Source organism: Strongylocentrotus purpuratus, unplaced genomic scaffold, assembly GCF_000002235.5.
Source record: "Strongylocentrotus purpuratus isolate Spur 01 unplaced genomic scaffold, Spur_5.0 spur5_contig_827, whole genome shotgun sequence".
NCBI classification, from domain to species: domain Eukaryota; kingdom Metazoa; phylum Echinodermata; class Echinoidea; order Camarodonta; family Strongylocentrotidae; genus Strongylocentrotus; species Strongylocentrotus purpuratus.
In genome coordinates, this window is record NW_022145532.1 from 951,171 (window position 1) to 978,662 (window position 27,492).

A 27,492-nucleotide genomic window follows, 5' to 3' on the forward strand; every position below is an offset into this window, starting at 1 on the left:
TATATGGAGTGCTGTTATTTTATAAAGTGTCATTTGATAAATCGGGATTGCTCTCCTTTTATTTTGTATAATTTGCTTGTAATGTGAGTTAACACAGCACGCATACATGGACTTCACAGCCAAGTTTCATGCAGAACTGTGGTGTCATAGTTTCATACAGCCATCATTTCTTTTCTGCATTTCATGGCTAAAGTCCTGCATAAAAAGCACATCATTACAATGTTTCAGTTCTCTTTGCCTAGTTAAACCATCGAGCATGATATCTCATGTAAATTATTTACAATATAACAGCAATGTGCCGATGTATCATTTATTTCCTGCTTAAAACATACAAATTATTATTTTAAAAAATATATATATCAAAAATTGTGAAATTGTGCAAGAACATCATGATCAAATTCACACTGAAGTACAACGATCAAGTAAAACAACTTTTGGAAAAGATTACTTGATAGGAGAAAGTAAAATGTCATATATGCAACTGACAGGAATTTGTTTTAAAGGACTTGTTATTCATAAATGTTGACATCAGTTGAACTTGAATATCAAAGCAATCACAAAGTATTAGTACACCCATTGTGACTCATACAATGTCAAAGTAAGAGGGAGAGAAAATGTTAATATTAAGATGGAGAAAAAGAAGGTTTTAGTTAATCTTGTTACAATAATGATGAAACCCTGTGGAGAAAGCAATAAAGAGAGAAAAGAGGATGACTTCACACTATGTATGCAAGATGAAAGCAGTAGCATAGTGTGATAAAAAAAATCAATGTTAGTAATCTCAGATAATCCCAGAAATCTGCAATTGTATACACCATCAGGGCATAGAGAACAGATATCCCTACCGATACATGCGCTTTGGTGAGGTGTAAAAAGTGTTATTACAAAACAGTATTTAAAAACATCATGGTCTTTTAGATAACATACACTAATTTGCTCCAGACAAAAGATTGATAATTGTTTCTTGTCCATTGACATAAAATAACAGACATAAAGTAGGGACATGCACTTTATGTTATCATTTTGAAGAAATAAAGTTTTTTTAAACACTTTAAGATTTTGTTTGGAACAATTTCCAAACACTCAAAAAAGATAAAAATATTTAAAAAACACAGAAAAAGCTTGCATAAGCATAATACATGTGTTTGATTTAAAGATGTTCCTGAACATGGATGGTAATTGTGTAACATTCATAAGTGTGAGATCATAATGACTATTAAATTACGCTCTGAACTATTTTAGTACTCCGGCAATAAATTGCCTCATTAGGAAACAGCATTCAGCTAATAAAGGATCAAATCTTTGGCAAAAAGCCATCAATAAAAAACAAAACACTCATATTTGTGTTAACAGGTTCATGAAAAAAAGTAGCTAATGATTATCCCAGTGAAATGAATAAAGTTCACTTTATCATGTGAAACAAAGACAAATGTTATGACAGAAAATAAGCTGAATGGAAGAAGGAAAGATGGGGATATGTAGCTTACACCAATGGCTTGTTAGGTTCCCTTTCTTTACCCTGATATAAGGAAGCAAAAGAAAAGGCAAATTGGTATGTCAACCCATTTTCTTTCACATGGAAATAGATGATAAACATATAGTTTAAATTCACAGAACTATTCACCAGATGAACCTTAGTTATTGATAAAAGACGCCACTTTCTCATCTTCATTAGTAGAGTACTCTTGCCTCAAATAAGACTTAACCATATTTAAAAATAATTTATAATACTTAATATACATTACAATGGAATTCCCGAATTAGTTTTCTTTTAAGAATAAGTTTTCGTTTATGACATTGGATTACTTTCCAACCACCCCCCCCCCCCCATTGAAATGTGCATGAATCGACTGTAACATGCCAAACTAAAGGTTTGAAAACAAAGGTATCCAGCAAAAAGGTGTTTAGTGTTGAGAAAAACAAACACAGTCAATTTTCTTTCTTATCTAACTCACATGTTCACACAGTGTTTTTCACAATAACAAACATTAAGTGCTTTGTAGACTAACTTTGCTGGATTAATTTTGGTCAAACACACACCGCAATGCAAAATTGTATTAGGGAATAAAACGTGTTGTAACTACATGCGCACACACCCTTGCTGTTCACCAGTAACAGGGCTATAAACCTTAGCTTTTATACCATAAAAAGACCTTAGCAAAACCATACATATTACAAATATATTACTGTAATCAGTCATAACATATAAGCAACTGGCTAGTGAAATTAGCAAAGAATGCTGTTTGTCAATATTTATCAATTTTCCACCTAAACATTATTTTTGGAGGTCAGAACTTTTCACCACATTACCTTAAGGACCTATGTAACATTACGATATCATTTGAAAAGACCAACTATTATTGAAATATAACTGAATAGCATAATGGATTATAGATGTTTCCCTTTAATATACAATATTAATTTAAAATTGAATTATACATAAATGGTGATTGAATAATGGTTTTATAGTAATATGATGATATTTCATTATTATCATTATTATTTTATGATACAACAATAAATGAGGACTTAAGATGTATTATTCTCTACCTCTTCTTCTATCAACCATCTGTTGAACTGCTACATGATCAAGCGACATAGCCTTTGAAATGACACGTTGTTTGAGCGAGTGATTGACCCGGGCCATGACCCTAGCTTGGCGCCTCGCATACTCTGACATCCCTATCTCGGACACCGTGTCGTCTCCTCCAACAAACGCATAGTCCATTGCTGGGTCATTCGTTTCGCGAAAGAAATTGGCAGAGTGTGCGCGACGGAGGACGGCCTCTGGTGGTGGTGGTCGATGATGATGATGATGGGGAGGAGGTGGGAGGTAGGATGATTGGGGGATGGGAGGACGATGGTATAAAACTTATTGGATAAAAGAAGGAAGGGGAATAAATAAAATCACTCAGGGAAAGTAGCATGAACAATGAAAAGTAAAAACTGTTAGCAAAGTATTTTAGAAGTTAAGTACCAAATTTTGAGGAAATCTATAGGGCTTGATAAGGGTTGAAGATATTAAGAGAAACATGCATATTTGGCATATATATATATGCGTCTCACTAATTGTGTTCTAAATAGCTTCACTACTGGTTAGCTTAACATTTTATTTGTTTTTTCTAATATTCTTGAAGCCCCAAAATAAAAAAAAAGTCTTATTATGAATGAAGGACATTATATAGGGTTATATACAGTTATATGTAGCAGGGAATTTCAAGAAACAAATATCAGGACATGCAAAGAGAAACTGCCGAATATGAATTGCAAAGTAAAAACCTGTAATTTCATTCAAAGAAGCTATTTAAGTAACTAACTTTGATCAACAATGGAATTACAAAAATTAATTTTGTTAGTTTTCTGAGATACAATAGACCTTACAGTGCTGAGTGGTATATGATAACATGTAATGCAATATTGAAAAGCACAAACAAATTCAATGCAAATTATGCATAATTTTTGTATAACTACACCAAAGCTTTTTAAGATGCTAGAGCAAGATATATCTCATTTTCATATTTCCTTTCAGTAGCCTCTCTAAATTGTAAACAAGGGACACACTATGTTTCAGTTTATACCACATTGCAATGACCAAATATAATCTTATCTATAAAAAGTTTATTGCTACTTCAAACTAGGAGCATTATATCTAGGCTAAACATTACACTGTCTTTGAAGTAAAGAGTTATTAAATTGTGTAATTTTATCATAGATTTTAGTCAATCAGCTTTCCAATTATCTTGTCATGTATTTTCTGCTATAGCAGCATTGCACTCTGCATATTTCACTTTTTCAAGAAGCTGTGCTAATGGGATCAAGACCAAGTTTGTAGGCAAGATTTTGCTATACCTTCTTGGCTCCTAGCACGACTCATAGTACTAGCAACCTCGGCATCGGTATCAGAGAAGAGTTCACCCGTGGAGTTATTATTGTTGGAAGAGTAGCGACTTCCAGACATGGAGTGGCTCGAGGAGTAACGCCCTGCATCAGCCGATGTTCCATTGGACAGACCAGACCCTCCACCTACACCACCATAAGACATGCTACCTCCTCCTCCCGATGAAACCCCACCCGTCCCGGTAGACAGGCCCCCAGTGTTGGAAAGGCCACTGGAGTCATAGCGGTAGGAACTGGACTTGTGGGAGAGAGCGGAGCCATTGGAAATGGGAGCGGAAGAGAGGAGGTCGTCTTGATGGTTGGTGGACAGGGGTGCATGCACTAGGAGAGGAGGGAAAGGCAGAATGGTCACATAAAACATGCATCTAGCAATCTAATACAAACACCAAACATGCACATTTTAGAGGATAATGGAAGACTGCAGGGTATGGGAAGATACATTTAATAGACTAATTTGATAATACCAGATAATAATGTTTATCGATGATCTCATTGTTCATAAAAATTTATCTTGTAAATAAGACAATTTTTCCCTATTTAAGTTCGTTCAGAAAATCTTTAATATGAGTGAAACATAAAATAAGGAATGATAAATCATTCATTTCATTTATTTTTTGTCAAGTTATTCCTCTTAAATTTGTTGACTAATACCACTGATTGCAATATACCTCTGGAGTCAGTAGCATAGTCACTGGATGCAGCATGGACCTTGCTACCAGAATACACACTGTTAGCAAAGCTTGTCTCTCTGTCGATATCCCTGCTCTCAGACAGATTGGGGGTGAAAGCACTGGTACTGCCATTGGTACCGCTACCGCTACCCTCACCCATGTACCACTTGTTACGGTTACCTCCGATCCCACTCATGGTTGATGAACCATGGGACTCTCCTCCACGATGAGTCATATCGCCGATGTTGGAAGCACTTCGATACTGGTAGCTTGAGCTGCTCTTGTAGTTGCCATTGTCTGTGCCAAGGCCACGACTGGTTGACATTGGTAAGGTCATAGCGCTGGAGGAGAGATGAGTATCCTGAGTCAGACCCCTGGACATCATGGGTGATAGAGGAGGAGGACTGGATCCCATGTCAACAGGGCTAGTAATCCTAGGGACATCATGGAAGGTTGGTGATATCGCACTGTGACCTAGAGGTGGACTTGCCGGAGAATGCTCAGGGACTATGTAATGTTGGGTCTCTTCGTAGCTGCTGTTCTCAACCATCCCTCCTCTTGGGTTCGTCCTGAGGCTGCCGGTCTGGTAGTCGTGCCTCCGTCCAGTGTCGATGCCGCTGTCCATGGTGTTGTAGTTGTTGTATTCTCTCTGGGCATTTTCGCTGGAGCTGTAGTTGTAGTCTCTGAGTCCTCCTGGACTGAAACCAGTAGAGGTGTTGCTGCCATCCTGTGAGGTGTTGTACCTGTTACGGTAGCTCGATTGTTCATTGAGGCTGCTGACAGTTGGAGCAGTGATGGCTGGTAGGAAGACAACGCATTAGAGAGAATTAGAATAGAATTACCAATATGGAATAATCCATGTCAAGAGTTTATTTCTCAAATTTGATTTCACTGTAAGTTATGGTTCCTGATATAGATACCTTCAACTATGAAAGGATATTGAAAGAGCTGAAAAAACCACAAGTTCTTTTCTCAGAATATTATAATTGAAGAACTAAAAATGAAAGACTTAATAGTTTCTCATGAATATTGCTTTCAGATGGATAACAGTCACTGAACAAAGAGACAAGAGTCCTCAAATTCATTGTACTTTGTCTATTGTTCAATATCCCCTAAAACAAGCAAATGATTAACGATTTTATAACTGATCAAATTTTACTTCATTACATGAATCCTAAAAGTATTACAATGTGGAAGTCATATCGTCAAAATTATATCAGAAAAAAGGGAGAGAAGCTATACTCTGGTCTTTGACAAGACAAGGATCTTCAGAATAAGAAGGGTTTAAATAATAATGAGAAGTTCATGTATTCAACCTATTAAGATAGCTAGTAGAAGTTTGATATCATACCTTTGAGAGGTTGTTCAGCATACTGAGGTATGTCAATGGCCAGAGGTCCTTTATCTAAGCCATCCTGTAGTATAGTCTGTAGATTCCGATCTCTGGATGCATCTGATGTGGAGTAAGACTTGGCAAAGGTCTGATGACTTGACAGGGTCTTGACATTGCTACCATCTGATTGTGGCACCATCTTCTCCACCGAATGAGTGGTAGTCGTCTCCTCAAACGTGACGGTCAATGGGTTTGGTGCAAGTCCACTACTGGCCACAATTTGACCATCGGGGAAGGTCACAATCTGACCGTCATGATAACCCACGGCAGACTGTTGAGAGTCAGAGTTCTCACGAGTTCTGGTCTCAGGAAACTCAGAATGATTGCTGCCGAGGGTGGAGTAAGCATCGTTTCCTTGGTATTCATTCTTGACCTCCTCAATGCGAACATTGGTCGTGTTGATGTTGACATTTGGTTTCTCACCCTTCTTGACATTAGCATAGTTAGCTAGGATTGTAGAGTAGGGAGGGGGCAGGGGTACAAAACATAAAACATGCACATAACAACCATGCAAATAATATAAATCATGCAACTGATATAAATACATGCATATTGAAGACAAATAATCATCTCAAACAATAAATATCACAGATGTGTGTGAAACAGCCACACATGCCCTTATATATTTTAAATTAGTAGAATGTCCATTATTCGAATGATGAAGGAAGAGTCTTTAACAGCAGTATTAATAATTCATTTACCTCTCAAAGTAAAGACTAGTGTAACATGTTCTTGTTTTTTCCATTGTCCTAAAAACTAGTTTGATGGACATAGCATTGATAAAGTATCATAAATTTGTTTTGTCTTTCTTCATTTATGAGTCATCATGCTAGTCTATTATGTTACTTGATTTCTAAACAATAGATAGCAATAGCCATTTAACTCGGTAGTAAATTGTGATTTTGGTATAAAGTGCATTTTCAATAATCTCTATCAGGAGCAGCTATCTTGGGCTTAGTGTTCAACGGATTTAACATTGAATGGATTAATAAAATGACTTGTACAAATATTTCATTCAATGAGAATACTGAATGTTTTTTCAACTATCTGATTACATAGGAAAACATGGTTTAAATAAAGATGTACATTCCATAATTGCAATAACATGGCCTGTACATCTGCAAACTGAAATTCGCTCAACTTTTAAATAAATTATCAATATGTATATTACCTGGACGTGCACTTCTCTGCACAGATTCTTGGACCTGCCTCCTTTGTGTCGGTATATAACTCTCGGACACTACAGATACACAAACACAAGGCAAGACAAAGCAAGTACTAATAAACATGCATGCAAACAATTAAGCTACTCGCACAATATTCACTGGCATCACAAAATGAAATCATTACATGCTAGGTCAAAATTATAAAACAGAATTTGAGTAAACATGCAACTGAATAAAATAAAACAAAATTTGGATGCAGAGAGATTTTAAAATAAAAGCACAAGTCAAAAATAATATATTCAAGTCCACTTCTTGTGACACAATGAAAATATCAATGCTCTTGAAACTCAGTCAATAAGTGATCATGAAATTTCTGTTCTCAGTTTGGCATGAAGTTACATGGGATAAAACAAATATGCACTAATAAAATACACACAAATACCAAAATTGCAAAATGAAAGGTATAGGAAGGTATAACAATATAGAGTTTAGCATATTCCAGAATCATATGATTCAAATCTTGGTACAATATCTCAGTAATATGACATAAAAATGATATATGGATAAAAAAAAAAGAGTGCTTTCTAAATATTGATTACTGACTGTTATATATGATGGAAGTATATCGGTTGTATTTCTACACTAAGCATGTTACAAACCTCTAGATAACTCTAATCAAGCTACTTTCAGCCACAAAATATCTTGTCATGACAGCATAGTATTGATCATAAATTGATTTGCGCAGCAGGTACTGTAGGAATCTTTGACATATATGTCACAGTCACACTAATTCCCCAAACTTTGGTTTACGCAAAGTGTGAAATATTTTTGATATTCTATAAACTTGATAAATTGTTATTAGTATATTTGCATGTTTTAAAAAATGTAAATAAGTACATGTGACGTAGTTAATAATGCAATTCACAATTCAAAATATCTAACTGCCTACGAGTGTGTGCTGATTAGCAAACATGGTACAAAAATGTTAATGGGTTGATTATGGTATTCTCAATACCAATGGTTAAACACTACAGATACACTACATATTAATGCAGAAGTGCTATCATAGGGCTACCAAGTTTAATTGTTACTGTATTGATATTCCAACGGTAGACAGACATTTCTTTTTACTTGTCAATTAATTCACTGGGGTCAATGGAATACATCTTAACAGATGGTAGAGTTGATTTACACAATACTTGAAGGAGGGGGGGGGGGGTGTTCACAAGTATTCTACCTGGTTTATAAGGCATGTCTGCACTGGGGCTAGTAGCCGATGCCCCCAGGGCTACCGGGGATATCTTACCACTCAGAGGGAGAGAATCTTCATGAGTTTGGTAATGAAGAAGGAGGGAGAGATCAATACAAGACTACATCAAGATAATTACGGAGAAAGGCTCCATCTTTGCTCCTCTTGTACAGTTGTTCTTGCATTAATATGATCACAATGATATATTTGAAAGAATGTTTCACCACTCATTGCATTATGTTCTTCCTGATGACACAAATCTGGTGTTTTAAATGATCAATGTGCCTTACGATTATGACAAAAGGAGAAATGATTTATTTTAAAAAATAATGAGAAAGCTATGGATTTTCTTGCTATATAATTATCATAGGAGTTCATAATGGGATTATTTTTCAGTAGATACTTATCTATAATACAAAAGTTTAAAGTCTTCTCAATGTTATGAATCATAACGGAACTATGTCTATATGTTAACTATTATACAATTTCAATTATCTTGATGATGATAATAATAATAATAATAATGTTCTACAATGAATGTAGGCTGAATGCGGGATCAATAAATGGATTATGGTATAACAAACTTAATTAACTAGTTAGGTGATACTATGGGGTCGGTGAGTATTAATACTAGGGTGAAGAATTTGCAGCTAGTCACAAATGGATACATAAAGGTTCTATCACACAAAAAGTTTAATATATATTTTGCCTGTAGAGTGTATCAAGTACATTTCATTTTGTCTGATCAACATACTTCAAGAATCCCTTTTCAACCCAAACATACTTCTATAATAGGTTCATATTTGTTTTTCTTATTGACAGGGGAGGGGGGGGGTAGGGAGAGTTGAGGAGCTATCTCTTGATCAGGAATCTTCCTCATTTGTCCAACATGGCTCCATACTAACTAACTTGGAAAGAGGGTTAGGATTGAACCTTTGGTTTACTTTCTGTAAACACGAGCCCTACCGGTATGTTCAAACTTGATATTTATGGGGTGTGGATTTTGGCTGCCCATTTTTTGTTGAAGCCCTATAATGGGGTAACAAGGGGGTAACAAGTAGGGGCAATTATTAAAGAGGAGGGGTACCAACAGGTGGACCACATTATACCTGGTTTCTTCTTTTTCTTGCATGGTACAGCAGCATACGGACACATTGGAGATGAATAGATAGGGGAAGCTGGTTTATCAATGTGCTTCAATGGGGCTTCCAGGTTAGAATGAATTGACAAATAAAACGAAAAGTTGTGAACATTTCATTTTGTACGAAAATTGTTCGTAAACAGCTAGATTAGTATAGCATAATGATGATATTCATATAATGAAAACAACCCTTATAAAACCAAGCATGAGGAAGAACTAAATCAGATCATCACAAATCTGTATTATAGCAAGAGTACAACTCTTCACTGGGACTGTACCAATATTTTATATAATTATGGCATGTTTTTTTTAAAGGAATTACTTGTAGTAAAGAAATGTTACTCCTGTAAATATCTTAGCTGATAAATGAAGATGTGGATACATGATATGAAACAAACGTGTGATGAGTCTTTTAAACTATTAATATGTTAACAATTGATTAATGGTGGTAACTCTTCATGGTGTGTGTAGTGTATGATGATTAGTTATTACAATCCACAGAAATCTATTGTATACCTCTGATGTAATTTATGGGTGCTACATCAACGAAAGACACACGGCGATCGGTGAAGCTGTAACGGTCTAAGCGATCCAAAATGATAGAATGAAAGCTTTTATAAAAGAAGCATTGTATCACTTATCATACTAGCAACTAAATGCATGCTAAAATCATGTTGAAGATATCTTCTTGACAAATCTCGGAACACTAAAGCCTATATTTTCTACATAAATTTAATAGCACATGTTAGACCACCAAATCTAATCACATTTGTTTTTTTGAGAAATGCAGAATATGCTTTGCAATGAGTGCTATACTGGATGAAAACTGTATCTTGTTCGATCAATCTTGAATCAATCTTTAACTGTAGTATGGTCATAAACATTTTCGGACAGTCAAGAGATTATAAGATACCACAACTAGTATATAACCTGAACTGTTACAACACCCTCTAAAATACATTTGTAATTGAAACATTGTTTTTCACTGTGTCATCGAAGCAGTTAATGGTTCATTAAAATTGTGACACTTCGTAGTTGACAAAAAAAGATTGGATGCAGCTATTCTCAACATTCATATACTCCTTTTGGTACATATATGCCCCTAGGTTTTCTTTTCAATAATACAACCAAATATCACCCTTCTTGTAAACCATGCCTGTCTCTGCTTTACTCTTGCAAGGTTAGTTGAAACAAGAAAAAGAAAAGGATTATTGGAAGAAGAAGAAAAAATAAGACAGATTCTTCAATGGATGACTTCTTGCTTGTGAATTATAGTGAAGACTTTCTACTTCACCAGAACTACCTGAGCTTAACTAGTTCCTAGAGAGAGGTAATAAGAAGGAGAAAGATTTCAAGACAAATTAGATTGATGTTGATTCCTTCTACATCTGACCCGTTGGTTCCACCATGCTGATTGGTTGCGGCCGTTACAGATTTTTTTCTACTTTTGCAAGCAGAAAAAAGAAGGATCATCTAAATATTGTTTTCAAAGGAAGACCTCTACCACAAAGACTACAATCTATGGGTCTTAAGGTCCACTTTTCTAAGCAACCACGTTCATCTTCAGGAAAGACTTGCAGTTTTTGAGCTGTTCTAAGAATCCATGGCAATCAATACCTGCTTCATAGACTGGTGGTTTTCTGCCGGGGTGAGGCGAGTTTGGCATGCTAGCGCTACCCTTCAGGATGATCTCCTCTTTATCAGCTGTCTTAGAAACAACCGTTTCTGCAGTACTTTTGACTTTGTCAGCCAAGGTTGTGAGACGGAAATTGCCATTAGCCTCTGAAAATGAAATACCATGCACCAGAGGGTATGGAATGAGGATTTACAATGACCAATGACTGGTTAAACACAAGATGACACCAGTGATGATGTGGATTAATAATAGAGTGTTATGATAATGGTTTTATCATAAAATGATGCAGGAACAGTAAATGGTGTTATTATCATCAATGGTAATAATGATGACAATGGTGGTGATTGTGATGGGAATGAGGATGATGAAGATGATAAAGATGATGATGATGATGATGATAAAGATGATGATGATGATGATAATGATGGAGGTTTTGATGAAAGGGAACTGGGGATGTTGTCAGTTCTAAAGATGATGATGTATCATGAGAATTAGACAGGGAATTTTCATCCAGCATAAATTTAGATATTGACAAGACTGGTGATGAAAATGAGCATTACTTTAATAATGACAACATAAATGACTACAATGATTTTAAATGATCTTTGAAAATGGGTAGGTAATGAACATATCCAATGAACCATAAACACAAACAAACATCATTGATGAATTGAAAGGATGATAATGAATGCATAATATCAAATGCTTGTTCCAGTGACAGTGCTTTTTCTGCTACTGCTTTTCTTTAGAAAGATCTAAGCTGGAAAGAAAATCACATTTCATGTCAGTCGGATAGTGAATCACCATACTGGCTTTATTGCAGAATAATATGAAAATGTGAGAAAATGTGGATGAAATGCACATTCTAGCAGGAGATATCAAGATGTTCTGCTCCATGGGATGTACTTTTAATGATGTTGGTTGCCAGGACAACTTGTCACAATGCTCTACTTGAACAAAAGCACTCAAGAGAATGACTTGAATCTCTTGAGTGAACTGTGAATGCTAATGGTCAGGTCCTGCTGTTTCCTAGACTGTCCTCGATGAGTTAACACCAGGTAACAAGTCTGAACGAATCTAACCTGCCTACTGGTAAGACACATACACACACATACATACAATTCATCCAATATCATACAGCAAGTACTAGGTATGAATAGCCACAAGTGTTTCATCACACCCTTTTTGTATGTAAACAAACAGAAGGGACAGGGTCAGGTTTCTATTCTGTTCTTACCTTGTTGTTGCTGTGCATGATTTGCAAAATGTGTTTCACTTTCAACTGCAGAGAGGGACGGAACAGAGAGAGAGAAAAGAGCAAAGCGTTAACATGAAAGAGGTGTTAACAGCAAGTAGCCAAGCAGCTAGGAGACATGGATTGAAGCCACTTCTGACATAAGGTAAGGCATCACACCAACAGGTGTATTAATCCTTTACAGAATCCCACCACGTCCATGGATAGAAGAATCCAAGATTTAACCAAGGTATCAAAGAGACAAAAGAATCTCAAGGAAACGAGTCACTATATACAAAAGCAACATCCTATAAAGACTGGGTATGTTATTCATCTATCTAAATGCAAGTTAACTCTAGTATACTCAGCAATTATTATGAATGAATCTAATCTCTATCCTGGACAAGTCATTTAAGAGAAATAATCTGTTATGCCTAAAACAAGTCATCTTTAGACTTATATTCTTTCTCAAGAAAGATGCAGATCTATACAGGACAAAGTAATATTCCTATAATCTATGATTAAGATTTTTAAATTGTATATATGAGAACCTATAATAATGTTATGAATCTTAATTGTTCAGAGGCTACTAAAACTCTAAAGACACTGACATATTAATACTGGGATTTAACAAAGCAAGCATAATGGATTAAAAAGAAGGCAGTAAATAGTGACTTACTTTCAGATTTATTAAGTGATTCCATCTCTGATGGTGTAGCCATATTCTTTCCTCCCATCTGCTTCATGATGAGTTCATCAGCCCAGAGATCAGGGGGATTCCCCTCCACCTGGGTGGCATTGGTAGCGTGAATGGCTTTGCCGTTGGATACAGATTTATAACCCGTCAGCTCTCTGAAAGAAGAACACAATGGAAACACATTATAACGATCTCAATGGTACAGTTGATTACACAAAATTTCCTGATTGCTCATCCAACACTGATTCTTAAAGAGGCCCTTCTGATTGGTAGAATAGATGAGAACAAACTCCAGATTACACTATTGTATATCTTGAAGCTTTTCAACTGACTGTTAAAGAGTTGATACAGAGAGTTAAATAATTTTCATTGTTTAATCAGGACATTTCTTTTAACAAAACGTTTCAAAAAGAGTTCATTCTGAGTGATCTTGGGCATGAGTATTCAAAGAGCTAGGTAATTTCTCCTTCATGCCAAAATACACATCGAAGGATGCACTATTATGTCAATTTTACAGGGAGAATGCAGCCGAACTTACGCTTTTGCTCTCCTCTCCTTATAATCTTTTCCACAGCATACACAACAAGGCACACCACAGCAGCACTTTGTCCAGCACTTGGCGCAGTCATCTTCATCTTCGCAGCAACATGGACAGCATCCCGATGCGCATCCAGCGAGACAGGCTCCGCACGGCTCCAAGCAAGCATAGATATCATCACAGAGTGATGCACAGCCTGGACAGCATCTCAGACAGCATCGACAACAACCACAGACGATACAGAAGAGCAAGGCGATGGCTAGGGCAATGAGGAAGAGACAGGCTAGAGCAATAGCCAACCACAGCCACCAGGGGAACGCCACATCATCCACGGGGTAGGCTGCTGCACCTGCACCTGTGGGGCACACACACAAAAACAGATAAGTTTGTATTACAAACTGTCAAAGTTTTTTACAAAATAAAAAACTTTTATCAATGATTTTTTAAGGAGGTGGGATTACTAGCAAAGTTTAGAGAAAAGATTTTAATTATTTGTCATAAATAGTCCAATGATAAAAAAAAGATAAAAGAGAATAAAAGAAGAAACACTCACATCTGTTTGGATCCAAAGGGATGCACTTATACAACACAGAGTTAATACCCTTCTCGCTCAGAACAGACAATTTAAAAAGGCGCCAGTTCTGCTTGGTCAACAATCCAGCTTAATTAGTAAAAATGTAATTCCTTCTTAAGTTCTGATATCTATGTACTAAATTCTGATTGTCATCATAAATTATACATATATCTTTAATGTCTATAACTACATCAAATGACATATGCAGCTCATATGGTTTCCTGTAAGATTACAAGCAGATAACTCCCCTCTGCAACACAAAATGAACACATATGGACTTACTTCAAAGAGAGATCATGATGAAAACAAAACTACATCAATTTCCTCATTGCTAAAAACAGATGTAAAGATAATGATGTAAGGTCTATAATGCACATCAGGGCAGGTATTCAATTGATTTCTTATGTCAGAAATATGAGTAGTTTACCCAGTTTTTGGCTTAGGAAAAATAGCCACATTTAGTATTCAATTGAATCTTTTGGCTACATATTTTATCCTAAATTTAAGACACTTCCCTAGCTGACTTAAGCCAATATTAAAGTATGGAAGCCTTGATTGGTACACATGTGGTTTTCATATGCAGTCGTTATAAGCCGTGCAAAATCATATCAGCACATTTTTAAAGTGACACATCAATATCGCATTGTTTTGGATTGATCTTGTAACGTCACAGTGTTCATCCCTAAGTATTTTGCCTTCAAGTCAGCCTACTTCAGTAAAACACTGAGATGTGATCTGAATACGAGTTAGGACATTTTACTCAACCAAGCAATATGCTATGTAAAAGACTGGCTTAATCCTGTACTGAATTTAATACTGCCCCAGGCGACAAGAAACAGTAGATTTTTACCTTTGGTTCTATGTGTGACTACATCAGATATAGGTCCTATACCAGCACCATTGACTGCCTGAATTGAGAAATCATATTCTGAATTTGCATCAAGATCATGAACAAAGGTGGTAAGTGTCTCTCCTCCAACCTCTTGCCTTACAATCTCTGAAGGATTCGTTGTGCCTTTAGGTCCATAGAATAGTATATAGCCTGGTGGGATACAAAAGTAAAGGTATTAGTTACATTATACAACTTATTATGTCAGTAAGTCATGAGCATTACTTAATAAAGATATGATTAAAAAAGAAAGAAAGAAAAAGAAATCGCTTCTTTGAGACATTACCACAAAATGTTGATCCAAGACTAATCATATCTTGTAATAAGATGTTGGGGATATACAAAAGTTGTATGGTCCATGATCAACATGAAAACTTTCTTTTCAGCATATAAACTTTCTTTAGTGTAGAAGTATGCTTAGAAATAGAAGCACAAAGAAACATATCAAAGTATATAATAACTGTATACATATAATTGCACATAATACAAAAAATAAGAAATGCACTTAGAGCTTGACTCTGGAAAAACTAGAAAATTAGAATTACTTCAGTAACACTATCACATTGAATGATACAGGACTTTACCCTGTTTTGACTCTATTACTATGTTTGCTTTGTCCATGCTTACGTGTGACATCTCCATTAGGATGAAGAGGTGGTTGCCAGGCAACAACCAGAGATGATGAGGTGTTGGTAAAATCACTAACTGTCAGCTCCTGAGGCGCAGAATCTGGAACTAAGAAACAATTTAAAGAAAGCTTAATCAACTTATTGAATACGATCAATCTTGGAAACATAAAGTATCAAGAAATTAATAAAGCTTAATTAAGAAGACTTGCTAGACTAACCTCTAAATCAGTAAAGAGGAAAAAATACTGTACACCATAACACTTTTGAAACAATATCCAAATCTGTGCGACTACATTTGGCAACTGCATGATTCCAATATAAAGTGTTTTATAAGTTTATAAGTTTGTACTTACTTTATGAACATCATTTTAATGTGATCATTTGTTCTATAAAAATTGAAGAACAGCAACAAAATAATACAAATGTATTAAAGCCTCACGTCTTGCAACTATGAGACTAAATTGCAATAATGAGCTTAAATCATGCAATATAAATGGAAGCTAAAGGAACATAGTGGCTGTGATTGGCTGCCAGAAAGTAAATATATTGCCAACCGTTTAATGGACTTGGTCTGTACTATGTAGCAATGATAGCTAGAATACCATGAGAGTCCTTACAAATTCTTTGTGTCGGCAGAGAATAGCTAGGTCAGTAAGACATTTGTAGATGAGTGAAGTTTTCTAGCTAGCATTGTTGCAGCCCTTTTTCATTAAATGGATAGTATTACATTTACTTTCCGGCACTAAATCACAGCCTGTCATTTTTCAAACGCTTTGTTACTTCAGCTTCCGTTGACATTGCCTGATTTTAGCTTTCTGTTCATAACATTCTTGAGTTGCTATTCTTCTAACTTTCATTTTGTCTGGTAATTACCTACATGACTTGAGATCAATTTACACCTGTAAATCTGGTATATTTCAACTTACAGAATACAGTTTAAATTTGCTTATAATATTCATTTTCCATAAATCATAGCTCGATATATCAGTCACAGTCATCAACATGATGAAATTGTATCTTATCCACAGGCTGATGAAGGAAAATATGAGTGATTTTCCTACAACATAACAAGCATAAGCTAATTCCCCCTCTTTACCCTTCATTTAATAGAAGTTGAGAAAAAGTTTCCTAATATAAAGCAATTAGACATTATTTACTAAAATCTTTTCTTAAGATCTACCATGCACAATTTGGGGGTTTATGATACAAGGCACCTGCACACAGTTTACCTATTGGTATGCAGAGGGTACTGTAACCATGCTTTCTGAAAGCACACCATTTATTGTTTCACAGGGAGTACTGCCACACATGTATGATGAATTATACATTGACATGATATTCAAGAGACAGAAATTATGCCAGAAATGTTCTAGCTTTATTAGACCAGATATCAACAAAAGAAGAAAGTTGTCATTTAGGATATGAATGTTTCTATATAGGGATATAGGGAATACCACAAATCAAATTCTCACATTATTATGCCAGATTTATATTGACAAAAATCAATGGCATTTCAAACAGATGAAACAGAATAAAGCACAAATAGGTCTGCCGATGAGCATGGATAACATAAAACAAAAAATCACTTGAACAATTTTTTGGATGAAGACTTACACAGATGCACAAACCATATGGGGAAAGATTATCACGTTGAATGTAGACTTAAATTGATAACATTGCACTCAATTTACAGAATGCAATCTAATCAATTTGCAGACAGGGCACACTTGTTAAAACATTGCACTTTGATTTACACAGTGGATCTACTCAGTTGATGGATGGGGCACAATTGTTAATCATCATGCAACATTCCTAACAATTTTCATTTATTGGACAAAGTACCTTGGTAAGGGTGGCGGTTGATAATATCTAGAAATATAAAGATATAAATAGCAGACTTTTTAAAGCATTTTAGAAGCTTGGGAGGAACAACTCACTATACACAAAAACAATGGCCCTTTGCATATATTACCTGTATGTTTTTATTAAACAACTCATTTGCATATATTGTAATAAGTTTAAATACTACAAGTACAGGTAAATACAGGTTAAATAGAGTTTACAAAAAAAATGTATATAAAATTCTTGTATTCACAATGCAAATTGTTGCCCATTTTAGGTCCTGTACTAGCATTTTATCTATATCTTTTATTCAAGTCAATGTCTAAATGAAACAAAATAAATGCCTTATTGCTTATTTTCACTATGTACCTACACATAAACCAGCACAACAATCTTTTTTTAGATTTCTAGATTACAATCAGGAATGAAAACTTGTTGTTATATTAGATTTTTCCCTCTGACGTCAAAAAACACTATCGAAGCATCCCATCTGTCAGATATTTAACAGCTCGGAAACAATTTTTGGAACAGCTTCATTTTTTTTTTAAATAAGTGATTTATCCTTTGCTGAGAGCAAGAAGAGTGATAACTCTGTGCAAAATCATTTGATTTAAAGCATTCTGGCTCTAAATTAAAAGATGAACTATAGGCTATTTATAAAGAATAGAAGAAAGAAAGAACTAAGATAATAAAAGAAAACAAGCTAGCCCTTACCTGCATTCATGGTCTCTGCAGAGGTGATAATAGAGAATTTACTGGCTTTTTGACCCTCAGTAACCATGACTTGGAAATCATACATGGTGGCTGGTTTCAGTCCTGTTACTAGGAACTGAGGCTGTGTGGCATTAGCATAGTATGTTGGTCTGTCAAGGTAAAAAGAAATTACAGATGTATTTATATTATCATTTCAATTAAGATTTTTTTTTCACCAGGGTGGCTTCAAGTAAGGAAGTAAGGATGATAAAACAATTAAAAGTAAAAGTAAACAACTACACAAGACAAAGCTAGCAAAATTGTAAGTTAGCGAGTGAATTTTCAATCATAAATTAAATGCATTTATAACTTATCCACGTAAAAGTGTTCTTGAGTGTGATGGGTATAGCAGCAGCTTCAAATATTAAAGAGGAAACTATTCTAGAAATCAAGACTCCATAATGTCTTTCTTTTAATACTGTCAAAGATCTTATAGCTCTATATGCCTACTAAAAACATTTTACTCCTTTCCTTAATATGCTTATCATACATTTTGGATATTGTGAGCTGATCATAAATAATAAAGGATCGTACACGATAGTTTCGTGATAACATTATCCTTACCCATTGTTCCTGCTATAGACCAAGGAATAATATCTGATGACTCCCTCCTCTAGACTTGCAGGGTTAGGATCATACCACGTCAGCAGGATTGCTCTGGATGACTCCGGTGTTGCTATCAACTCTGAAGGTGTCTGCATGGTCTTCTCAAATCCAGTGCCTAGGACAACAACAAAAACATGCTTACATTTCTGCAAAATATAATGCATTTTTTACATTACAAAGCTCAGGTAATTTGTTAAATTTAGTATTGGAAAAGTATAAGCCGAGTCACCACTGTTACAACAAGGTGCAATTAAACTAGCTGTTGACAGAAATCAAATATGATCAATTTATTAAAGAACAAAGTATAACATCTAACATTAGAAAAGATCTTTCAAACTCAAATTGCTTTTAGAAAGGTCTTTATCAAAATGACCCGTAATTATATCGTTTAAGATCCAAAATGTTGATTACTTTTAAGAAAATATTTTCCCATGTTTATTTCATAATCTTTTATTCTATTTGAATAATATTCTATTCTATTATTTTTGAAAGGCCCCTGCTGTACAAATATAAAAAAGCCTTGACATATCAAATTCACATGTAAAGAATCACATTATGTGCACTGTGCAATAGGGTAGTACATAAAATGGATAATCAGCCATGTTGTCAATTAGCAGTACTGGTTCCAGGGTTAAGCCATTACACTGAGAAACACAAATATAAGGTGCACCATCATCATTGGAAGAACAACATATTGCTCACTTTATTAACACTTTTATATCTCACATTGTGTGCTTACAGGGTTTTTTACATAGTGCAATCAGGCAAAACACTGAGAGTTATCTGTTGAACAGATTTTATCATTTGTACTTGTATAATTAATGGAAAGAAATCAAGACCTTTCAGAACCTTCTCAAGCTCAAAAGGCTGCCATATCTCTGTACTCAACTCAAATGATGAATTGAAAATATTATTCAAAATTAACTGTTGTTGCTCTGATGCAGCCAAATATTTCAATCATCAAAAATACTCTTTGAGGAAAGTTTTTGTATTTCATTCAAAATACTGTCAAGTTTTCATAATTTTCAACCCATTGCCTACATGAAATGGGTAGCCCCTGTATCAACCAATATGGGAAGTAAAGACTTCAGTAGTCATTAAGTTAATAAGAAACAACTAATATCACAAATGCTCTGACTTGAGCTTACTGCAGAACACAAATAAAGCCACATAATTAATTAATGCAAATCCAGCGAGTGGCACAAATATCACAAATGCATCAGTGTGTCAAAATGGCCCATCAAGTGTTCTGCAGAAACAGAAATGCATCATTAAGTGGCAAGTGTGCGACTTCTTTCGGCTGACAAAGAACACAAATACACAACAGAATTGTAAATTTACTGAGCTAAAGCTTCTAGGCATGTGATTTGCAAACCATTCCAACTTCTTCTTTATCTTCTTTTTCAACTTCCTCTCTTCTTATTTGGTTCTTCTTCATTCTCCTCTAATCCTCATTCCATTTCTTCTTCTTCCTCTTTCTCTTTTTTACCTCTTGCATAGTTCTAAATTTCAAGCAAAGGGCATATACATCAATACAAACAAAGAATGGGCGAGTGTTATTATTAGTAGCATTATCTTATCGTTATTTGTATCATTTGCTATTTCACTGTGTTTTCTTTAAAGGGTGGACAATTTGCCAATCAAACTTGATTAAATCTTTCTGCAAATTTTAACCAGCAAATCAGAGAAAGAAAGTCATTTACTTTGCTTAACGTATTTGCAAGGTTTCTAGTAGAAACCAGGCAACCTAAAGACATTTTAAATACTAAACTTACTTATCATGCTTATAGTTAAATGTGCAGGTAATGCATGCAATACATATAAACAAGACATTCTTATGAAGACATCGAAACCATGCATAGTAGGAGAGATATAAACTGTAATTGGCATTATCCATGCATGATTAGGAATTTGTTCAAATCATATATATGCTGAACCAGCAGTAGCAGATGGAAAACGAGGTAAGAATGACTGAAAAGAAAGAAATTAAATCAAAAATGGTAGAGGAGAAACAATTTGATGAAAACAGCCCCTTTTTTCACAAGACATGTAGCAAGGTGAAGATAACGATGAAGCCGATGATGACAGTGATGATGACGATGAGAAGGGAATGAAATAAAAAAAGGGCTATTGAAATGATACGTAACACCACGTTCTTCAAGAAAAGAACTCAATTTATCTTACTTGGGGGTAGGCCCATTCCGATATAGGGAATACTGCCTGTAATGTGATGATGTATAATACAAAATGTCAGGCATAGATGTTGGTAAATGAAAGAAGAATCTGGAAAGCTTGAAAAAGTTTGAAAAATGACAGGAAAAATAGAGTAGATGCTGAAGATAGAGATGAAAGAATGTTTGAGAGAGCATTGACCCAGACGAACCTCTAAAAGAAAGAAGATTGATAGATCAAACATGAAATATGATGCACTATCTTTGTCACTTTAGGTTTGAGACCTCATTCGATCAGAATAATATTATAGGCTTGATGCTTCTTTCAATATTCTGTAATATGGCTAAAAATTTATTTCTAAATATATCTCAATTAAGAAATATCAAAGAATTTGTATAGCATGGCTGCATTTGTTGTAGTCTTTATCAGCAAGGTCTCAAGAATTAAAGTGACAGAGATCATTATAAGAAAGTATACTGATAATTGGTTAGTTTGATGTTAATGGATAAAACAGTTATATAAATGACAAAAACCAACATCTAACAAAAGATAATACCACACAGACAGTGTACTACAGGCATGCAACAAGATGTTAGATAAGATATTTATAGTCACAAGATTCATCGCCCTATTGATCACAAACACAAAGTATTACTACGAAGTGACGTAGAATTGTTGATCAAAATAGATTCTTGATAACATGTTGATACGGATGTAATTTACATTTAATATCCTCATTCAAAAACCATATGATTTCTTTGTATTATGAAGTAATATTGATACTGTACACACCAAGAAATTACAAAAATAAAAACATGCACAAGTGCATGCAAATATATCAAGTTCTCTAAACCATTCACTAATAAGAAACATGGATAAGTATTACTATGCATAATATATTTCAGTAATTACGATTGAAATCTGTGAGAAATGTCTGGTTTTTAATATCCTTTAATGGAGAACACAAAGAACCATGTATGCATTATACAATGTACCTGAAGTTTCAGAAAATATCTAAAACTTGCCTTGAATATATTTATTTCAAATCCCCAAAAGTCGTAATAGTATGATTCCATACAATGTGTCCCTTATGACATAATGTCTTCTCTTCTACATGATATTATTATCATCATTAAGTATTTGGCATCACCTGTGTCTGGGAGGGGAAAAGCGAAATGAATCACTGTGATTCTTATCCCACAATGAAGAATCTCTTGATATGATCACTGAATAAAGGTACTTTCAGGTATCACTACCCTTAGTCAGTCTGATCCAGAAATGTTTCATTCAGTGATGAAATGTATGGATAAATGTCAATCATTGTATGTCCTGATGGGACATATTGCATAGAATCATCCATTTGACAACTTTCCATGTGTTCTAGATTAGTCTACATGTAATTTCAGTTCTTCACATATTTATACATATCCTTAAACAATTTAATCATAAACATTTGCCTTTTATCATTTGTAAACACAAGTTAACAGTTTATTATTCGATATGATAAAACATACAGACTGAAATCAAATCATGCAGAACAACACAACATGCGTCATTCGTAAAAGAACATGCAACAAGATGCAGAATTCACGACGAGACGTATAGACGATATCATGCTGTAACAACTTCACAACTGCTATCAACAGAGACGGCCATGCATAAACCAAATGTTGCCAACTTACTGCCATCAGTGCTTGTCCTGACATTCTCGAAGACGGGCTGGCCCTCTCCAGCCTTGTTAAAAGCTCTAAGCTTGATCACATAGTTTGTGTTCACTTTAAGATTTTCTAACTCCACATAGCGGGTGGAGCCGTCCAACTCAAGGACTGTAATGTCAGGGATGTTCTCCCCGTAACCAAGGATGTAACCCTCCACCAGAACTATGGCTGCCTCGGGATGACTCCAATGCATGGTGATTTGATGGGCAAACGTTCTCGTTTCGATTACGGTGGGAGGGGGCGGTGGTATATTTTCTATCGGGGAAACCATTACCCAGAACAAGTCAAGGAGAAGTTGTAGGATGGGAGAGTCAAGGTTGGGAAAGAGTAGGTTGGGATATCATTGAAGGTTGGAGCATGGTTGAAGCATTAGGAAGAGGGGTTATTATTAAAATGAATGAAATAAGAAAGAAGTGAAAAACAAAAGAAAAATATGAGTTAGTATCAAAGACCATTAGTTTCAAGAACACATATAGAAAAGTCAGAAAGGATGATATAGCATCTTAAAGTGTGACCTCATTGGGTTAAGAGAAACAGAATTTTCCTCAAAAGAATACTACTACTATACCTACATGTGTTGTAAATGTGCTTTATTACTAGATATTGTGTTTAGGGGGAATGCAATTGACTTAGTGTTTTCTATCAACAGAAAATGAAAAATGTAACCAGAAAGAAATGGATTATTATTGAAATAAAAGAGCATTTGCAATAGAAAATAAGAGTGATTTCCCATAAAGAATAACACCTTTGGACACCTTGAGGAAAGTGTGAGTAGAAAGGAAAATGGACTGCTATGAGAAAAGAATTTTTATTTCATGAGAAAGGAAGGAAATATTTCAAGACTTGGCTGAGATCTACAAAGTTCCACAAAGTCAGTTAGGAAAGTAAAACACTTTATGTTTCAGGATGGACATACTTCTGTAGAATCATATTTAAAAAAAAGAAATGTAGTTTCCTTACCATTTGGTGCAAGAACCTCTGTTCTACCAGCGATCCACTCAGTGAACGGTCCAGTCCCATTGACATTAACCATGGCTATCCTTACTTCATAATCCGTCTCTCTTTCCAGGTCTACGTGCATTGGTTTGGAGGAGAGAACAAACATATGTTTAATATCACTTCTGCTAAGTAACATCAAGCATTGGTCAGTTAATTAGTTTTAAATATTATAGATATATTCATATTCGACATTGTGAATTATGATCCACATCATAGATATAGCATAACAATAACTATTGAAAACAAATTACAAATGTTCTTGATTATTCTAAGATTCTTTGATCAATTTGATTCCTGAATTATTTTCATTATATTATTTATTACATTCTGTCAAAGGTTGTTTAAACTTTGCACATCTCTGTGAAAATTATCAAATAAACTATGTCTAAACATACCTATTCATTAACCATTCATCTTCGAAACCTTATAATTCATTATAATTCATTTATGACTGGCTGCAGGAGAATTTGAAGAGGCAAGTGTCTGCAACTACACCTATTGATTAACCAGTTATCTTGGAAACCTTATGATAAATAATAATAATAATAGTGGGTTCTTGTATAGCGCTCATGTCTGTCAGACTTGACACTCCTGGCGCTCCCGATTATTACCCTGGCTTAAATTAAATTTGAACTGGCTGCAGGAGAATTTAAAGGGGGTAAGATTCTGCAACTACACAACCCAGTCAGTTTCTCCAATACTATGCTTATACTTCAACTGCTCCCACTATGAGATTCAACTTCTCAGCAGGTATAAACTGATATCACACTGAATTTCTCACATGAAAAAAAAATCATAAAAAGTATATAAATTTCATAAGATGACAATATAAACATAGAGCAGAAAAGCCTTTTTGTTATTAAGTCAAGGTTCAATGAGATTTCAGGTTCAAATCTGTGTTATTGTAAACCTCACAAATCAACTACTCAGCAGAAACATAAACATGTTACATATTGATTCTCACCAGGTTATTTGAAAGGCTCTTTGGAATCGTGCAAATTATGCTCAATTCTATAGGAAACTCTAGATTTTAACTACCCAGCAGAAACATAAACATGGAATGTATTGATTCCCACCAGGTTATTTGAAAGGCTCTTTGATATTTTGCATTTATGCTCAATTCTATAGGAAATTCTACATTTTCAAAAGTAGGATGGGTGTTCATGTATTGTCATAATGTCAGTGCGTAGTTGGGTTTTGTCTATTTATTTCATGCATCTATTCATGAGGGTCTCAAATGCAAATGTGTGCTTGTACAAGACAAGTGATCGAGTTGAATCCCCCAAGCAGTTATTTCCCCACTCAACGTAAATATGTTTTGCTCTCAAGAAAAGCTAAAAATGTGTCAACATACTGGACATCATCTTCAGGCACTTGGCAGAATTCATGGACATGTTACTATTGTTCTACTTTAAATTCAATGCATTTACCATTCAAGTTACATGTTATATCTGAATGAAATAATGTGACTCAGACAGATGCAATCTTCATATATTAAGGAATTAAAGTAAGTTATATTACAAATTCCTTGTATAAATTAGCTTTATCTGTAGAGTTCGTCTTATTTTTCCCCAGCTCTCATATGAGCAGAAGGCTCGTCACCAAATATGAACACAATTTTTTTAAAAATCAATAAGGAAATCATGCCAAACATTTCTAATCATGAATTATATTTCTTGATTCATTTTTGTGATGAATGTATAATCACCTTCTATTCTGTATGAAGTAGCTTTCCCCATTATGGTGACCGGTATTCCCTCTCCTCCCCTCACACGGTATCGTAGCTTATATTCCATGATCTCTCCGTTACGCTCGTGGATTGGAGGTGGTACCCAAGAGATATCCAGGGCATTGGGCACCGCTGGAGCAGGATTCACACTCACATTAGTGGGCATACCCGTTGGATCTAAAAGAAAAGCAAAAATATATGATTCAAGTTGGTTTAAGAGCATTTTTACATTGGTATTTCTTTCATGTTAAAAACAATAATTCAGATGTGTATAGGGTCGACACAAAGTAGATTTAGAGTACACATCATAAGAAAAACTTTTTCTTACAAAAATCTTCTTTATAAACTGTCACCTCAAAAGTATATATAAAAAGAATGTGAAATTAATCTATATCATCAAATGATTTGTTACCAAATTATTTTTAGAGTGGCATCTTCTGACTTTATCAAACATACGGCATGAAGTTCTTTCATTAATTTTATTAAACCACAACAAATATATGTTGACAATATGTGAAAATATAACTGACACAAATTGGAGTACCAATTGTAAAACAAAAGAACAGAGAAAACTTTGAATTTTAAAACAAAAGATATTACTCATTCTAGTTCTACTTGCCTGCCCCAGGTGTTCTGGCATCAATTGTACTGGTTCCTCCTGCTCCATTAGCATTATAGGGGATCACCGTCATCTCATAGAGCGTGTATACATCCAGGTTGTCAAGAACGAGGCTATTGTCCGAGGGCGCCACCTCTCTTTCCATCGTACTCCCCATCATCTCATCAGTCACCCGAACAATGTAGTTCATCAGGTCACCGTGCGTGTCAAAGGGTGGTCGCCATGACAACTCCATGGAGGTGGAGGAGAGTGGGATTGCTCTCATGTCTGTCACTTCATCAGGTGTCACTCCTGGGAGTTGGTAAAAATGATGTATGTTGTATGTATTTCAAGCAGGATGTTTAACATAATGAATCATTTCACTTTCTACAACTTCCTATATTACAGTATTAAATCCCAGACAACAAGTTCACTGCTTTGATTGTAACAATGCGTTTGTTTTTAAACGCATAACACATCTTTATATCACATTTGCCACCAGGAAGATGAGTTTAATTCATATCACTGAAAAATTGTAATATTAATCTAATAAACTTTTATTTTTAAAAACTGATATTTACTGAAGAAGTCTCTATGTACACATATAAACATGTAATTTCCATCTCAGTCTTGAAAAATATTCCAGGCTTTAAATTCTTACCCGATCAGTAACAAATCATGAACTAATGGACTCACTTGTATCATCTGGCGTTGTGACTATGATGACATTAGAAGATGCTCCTAGTCCATTGTTATTCTCTGCTACTACCCATATACGATATGCTTGATTGGGTAAGAGATCTGTCACCATCTTAGTCAAGGTATCCTTGTTGACATCCACAAGCCTCTTCCTATAAAAACACAGACAAAATAATAGATTCCTCTTTTATGATCGATCTATCGTAATCATTAAAGCCTATCTGCACTAGTTTGGCCAGGAGGGATTAGACCTAATGGTCACTGACAGGTGGTTATCTCATCAAATCAGCTCTCAATTAACATAAGAAAAATGGGACCATGGGGGAGCAACAGGTACTGCTTAGGCATTGTTTATAATATTTTGGGTACGGGAAAAGAAAGTCTTTTCTCTGCATATTTAATGTGCAAGTCATACAAAAGCATTTGAATGCAATAATGAACACTGAAATACTACGTTTCAGACAGATAATAATAATACTGAACAGATTTTTCCGTTGTGGGGCACAAGAGTAAGAGTATATCGCACTCGCTTTGAGAATATATCCCAAGAGCTGGTGGGCGTATTTCACGAGTCAGTACCAGCTCTTGGGATATGCCCTTGTATCCCACTCAAGGCCATTCAATATCATATAAATATTCAATATGAAGAATAAGATTCCTGT

The 27,492-nt window shown here is 35.1% G+C and overlaps 1 protein-coding gene across 1 annotated transcript in view; it reads right to left on the reverse strand.

The window, feature by feature from the left end:
* LOC100891979 (neogenin) overlaps window positions 1-27,492 on the reverse strand; it is a 66,528-nt gene that overhangs the window by 8,549 nt on the left and 30,487 nt on the right. Inside the window, exons 8-26 of the mRNA XM_030983010.1 lie at window positions 26,828-26,982; window positions 26,153-26,443; window positions 25,513-25,710; window positions 23,766-23,876; window positions 22,770-23,060; window positions 18,874-19,030; window positions 18,271-18,419; window positions 17,557-17,583; window positions 15,713-15,820; window positions 15,047-15,238; window positions 13,623-13,977; window positions 13,067-13,239; window positions 12,391-12,435; window positions 10,034-10,099; window positions 7,133-7,201; window positions 5,920-6,408; window positions 4,566-5,366; window positions 3,850-4,218; window positions 2,551-2,871 (exon numbers count right to left, since the gene is read on the reverse strand). Of these exons, the coding sequence (XP_030838870.1) occupies window positions 2,551-2,871; window positions 3,850-4,218; window positions 4,566-5,366; window positions 5,920-6,408; window positions 7,133-7,201; window positions 10,034-10,099; window positions 12,391-12,435; window positions 13,067-13,239; window positions 13,623-13,977; window positions 15,047-15,238; window positions 15,713-15,820; window positions 17,557-17,583; window positions 18,271-18,419; window positions 18,874-19,030; window positions 22,770-23,060; window positions 23,766-23,876; window positions 25,513-25,710; window positions 26,153-26,443; window positions 26,828-26,982 (4,367 nt within the window). The remainder of the gene's footprint in view (window positions 1-2,550; window positions 2,872-3,849; window positions 4,219-4,565; window positions 5,367-5,919; window positions 6,409-7,132; window positions 7,202-10,033; window positions 10,100-12,390; window positions 12,436-13,066; window positions 13,240-13,622; window positions 13,978-15,046; window positions 15,239-15,712; window positions 15,821-17,556; window positions 17,584-18,270; window positions 18,420-18,873; window positions 19,031-22,769; window positions 23,061-23,765; window positions 23,877-25,512; window positions 25,711-26,152; window positions 26,444-26,827; window positions 26,983-27,492) is intronic.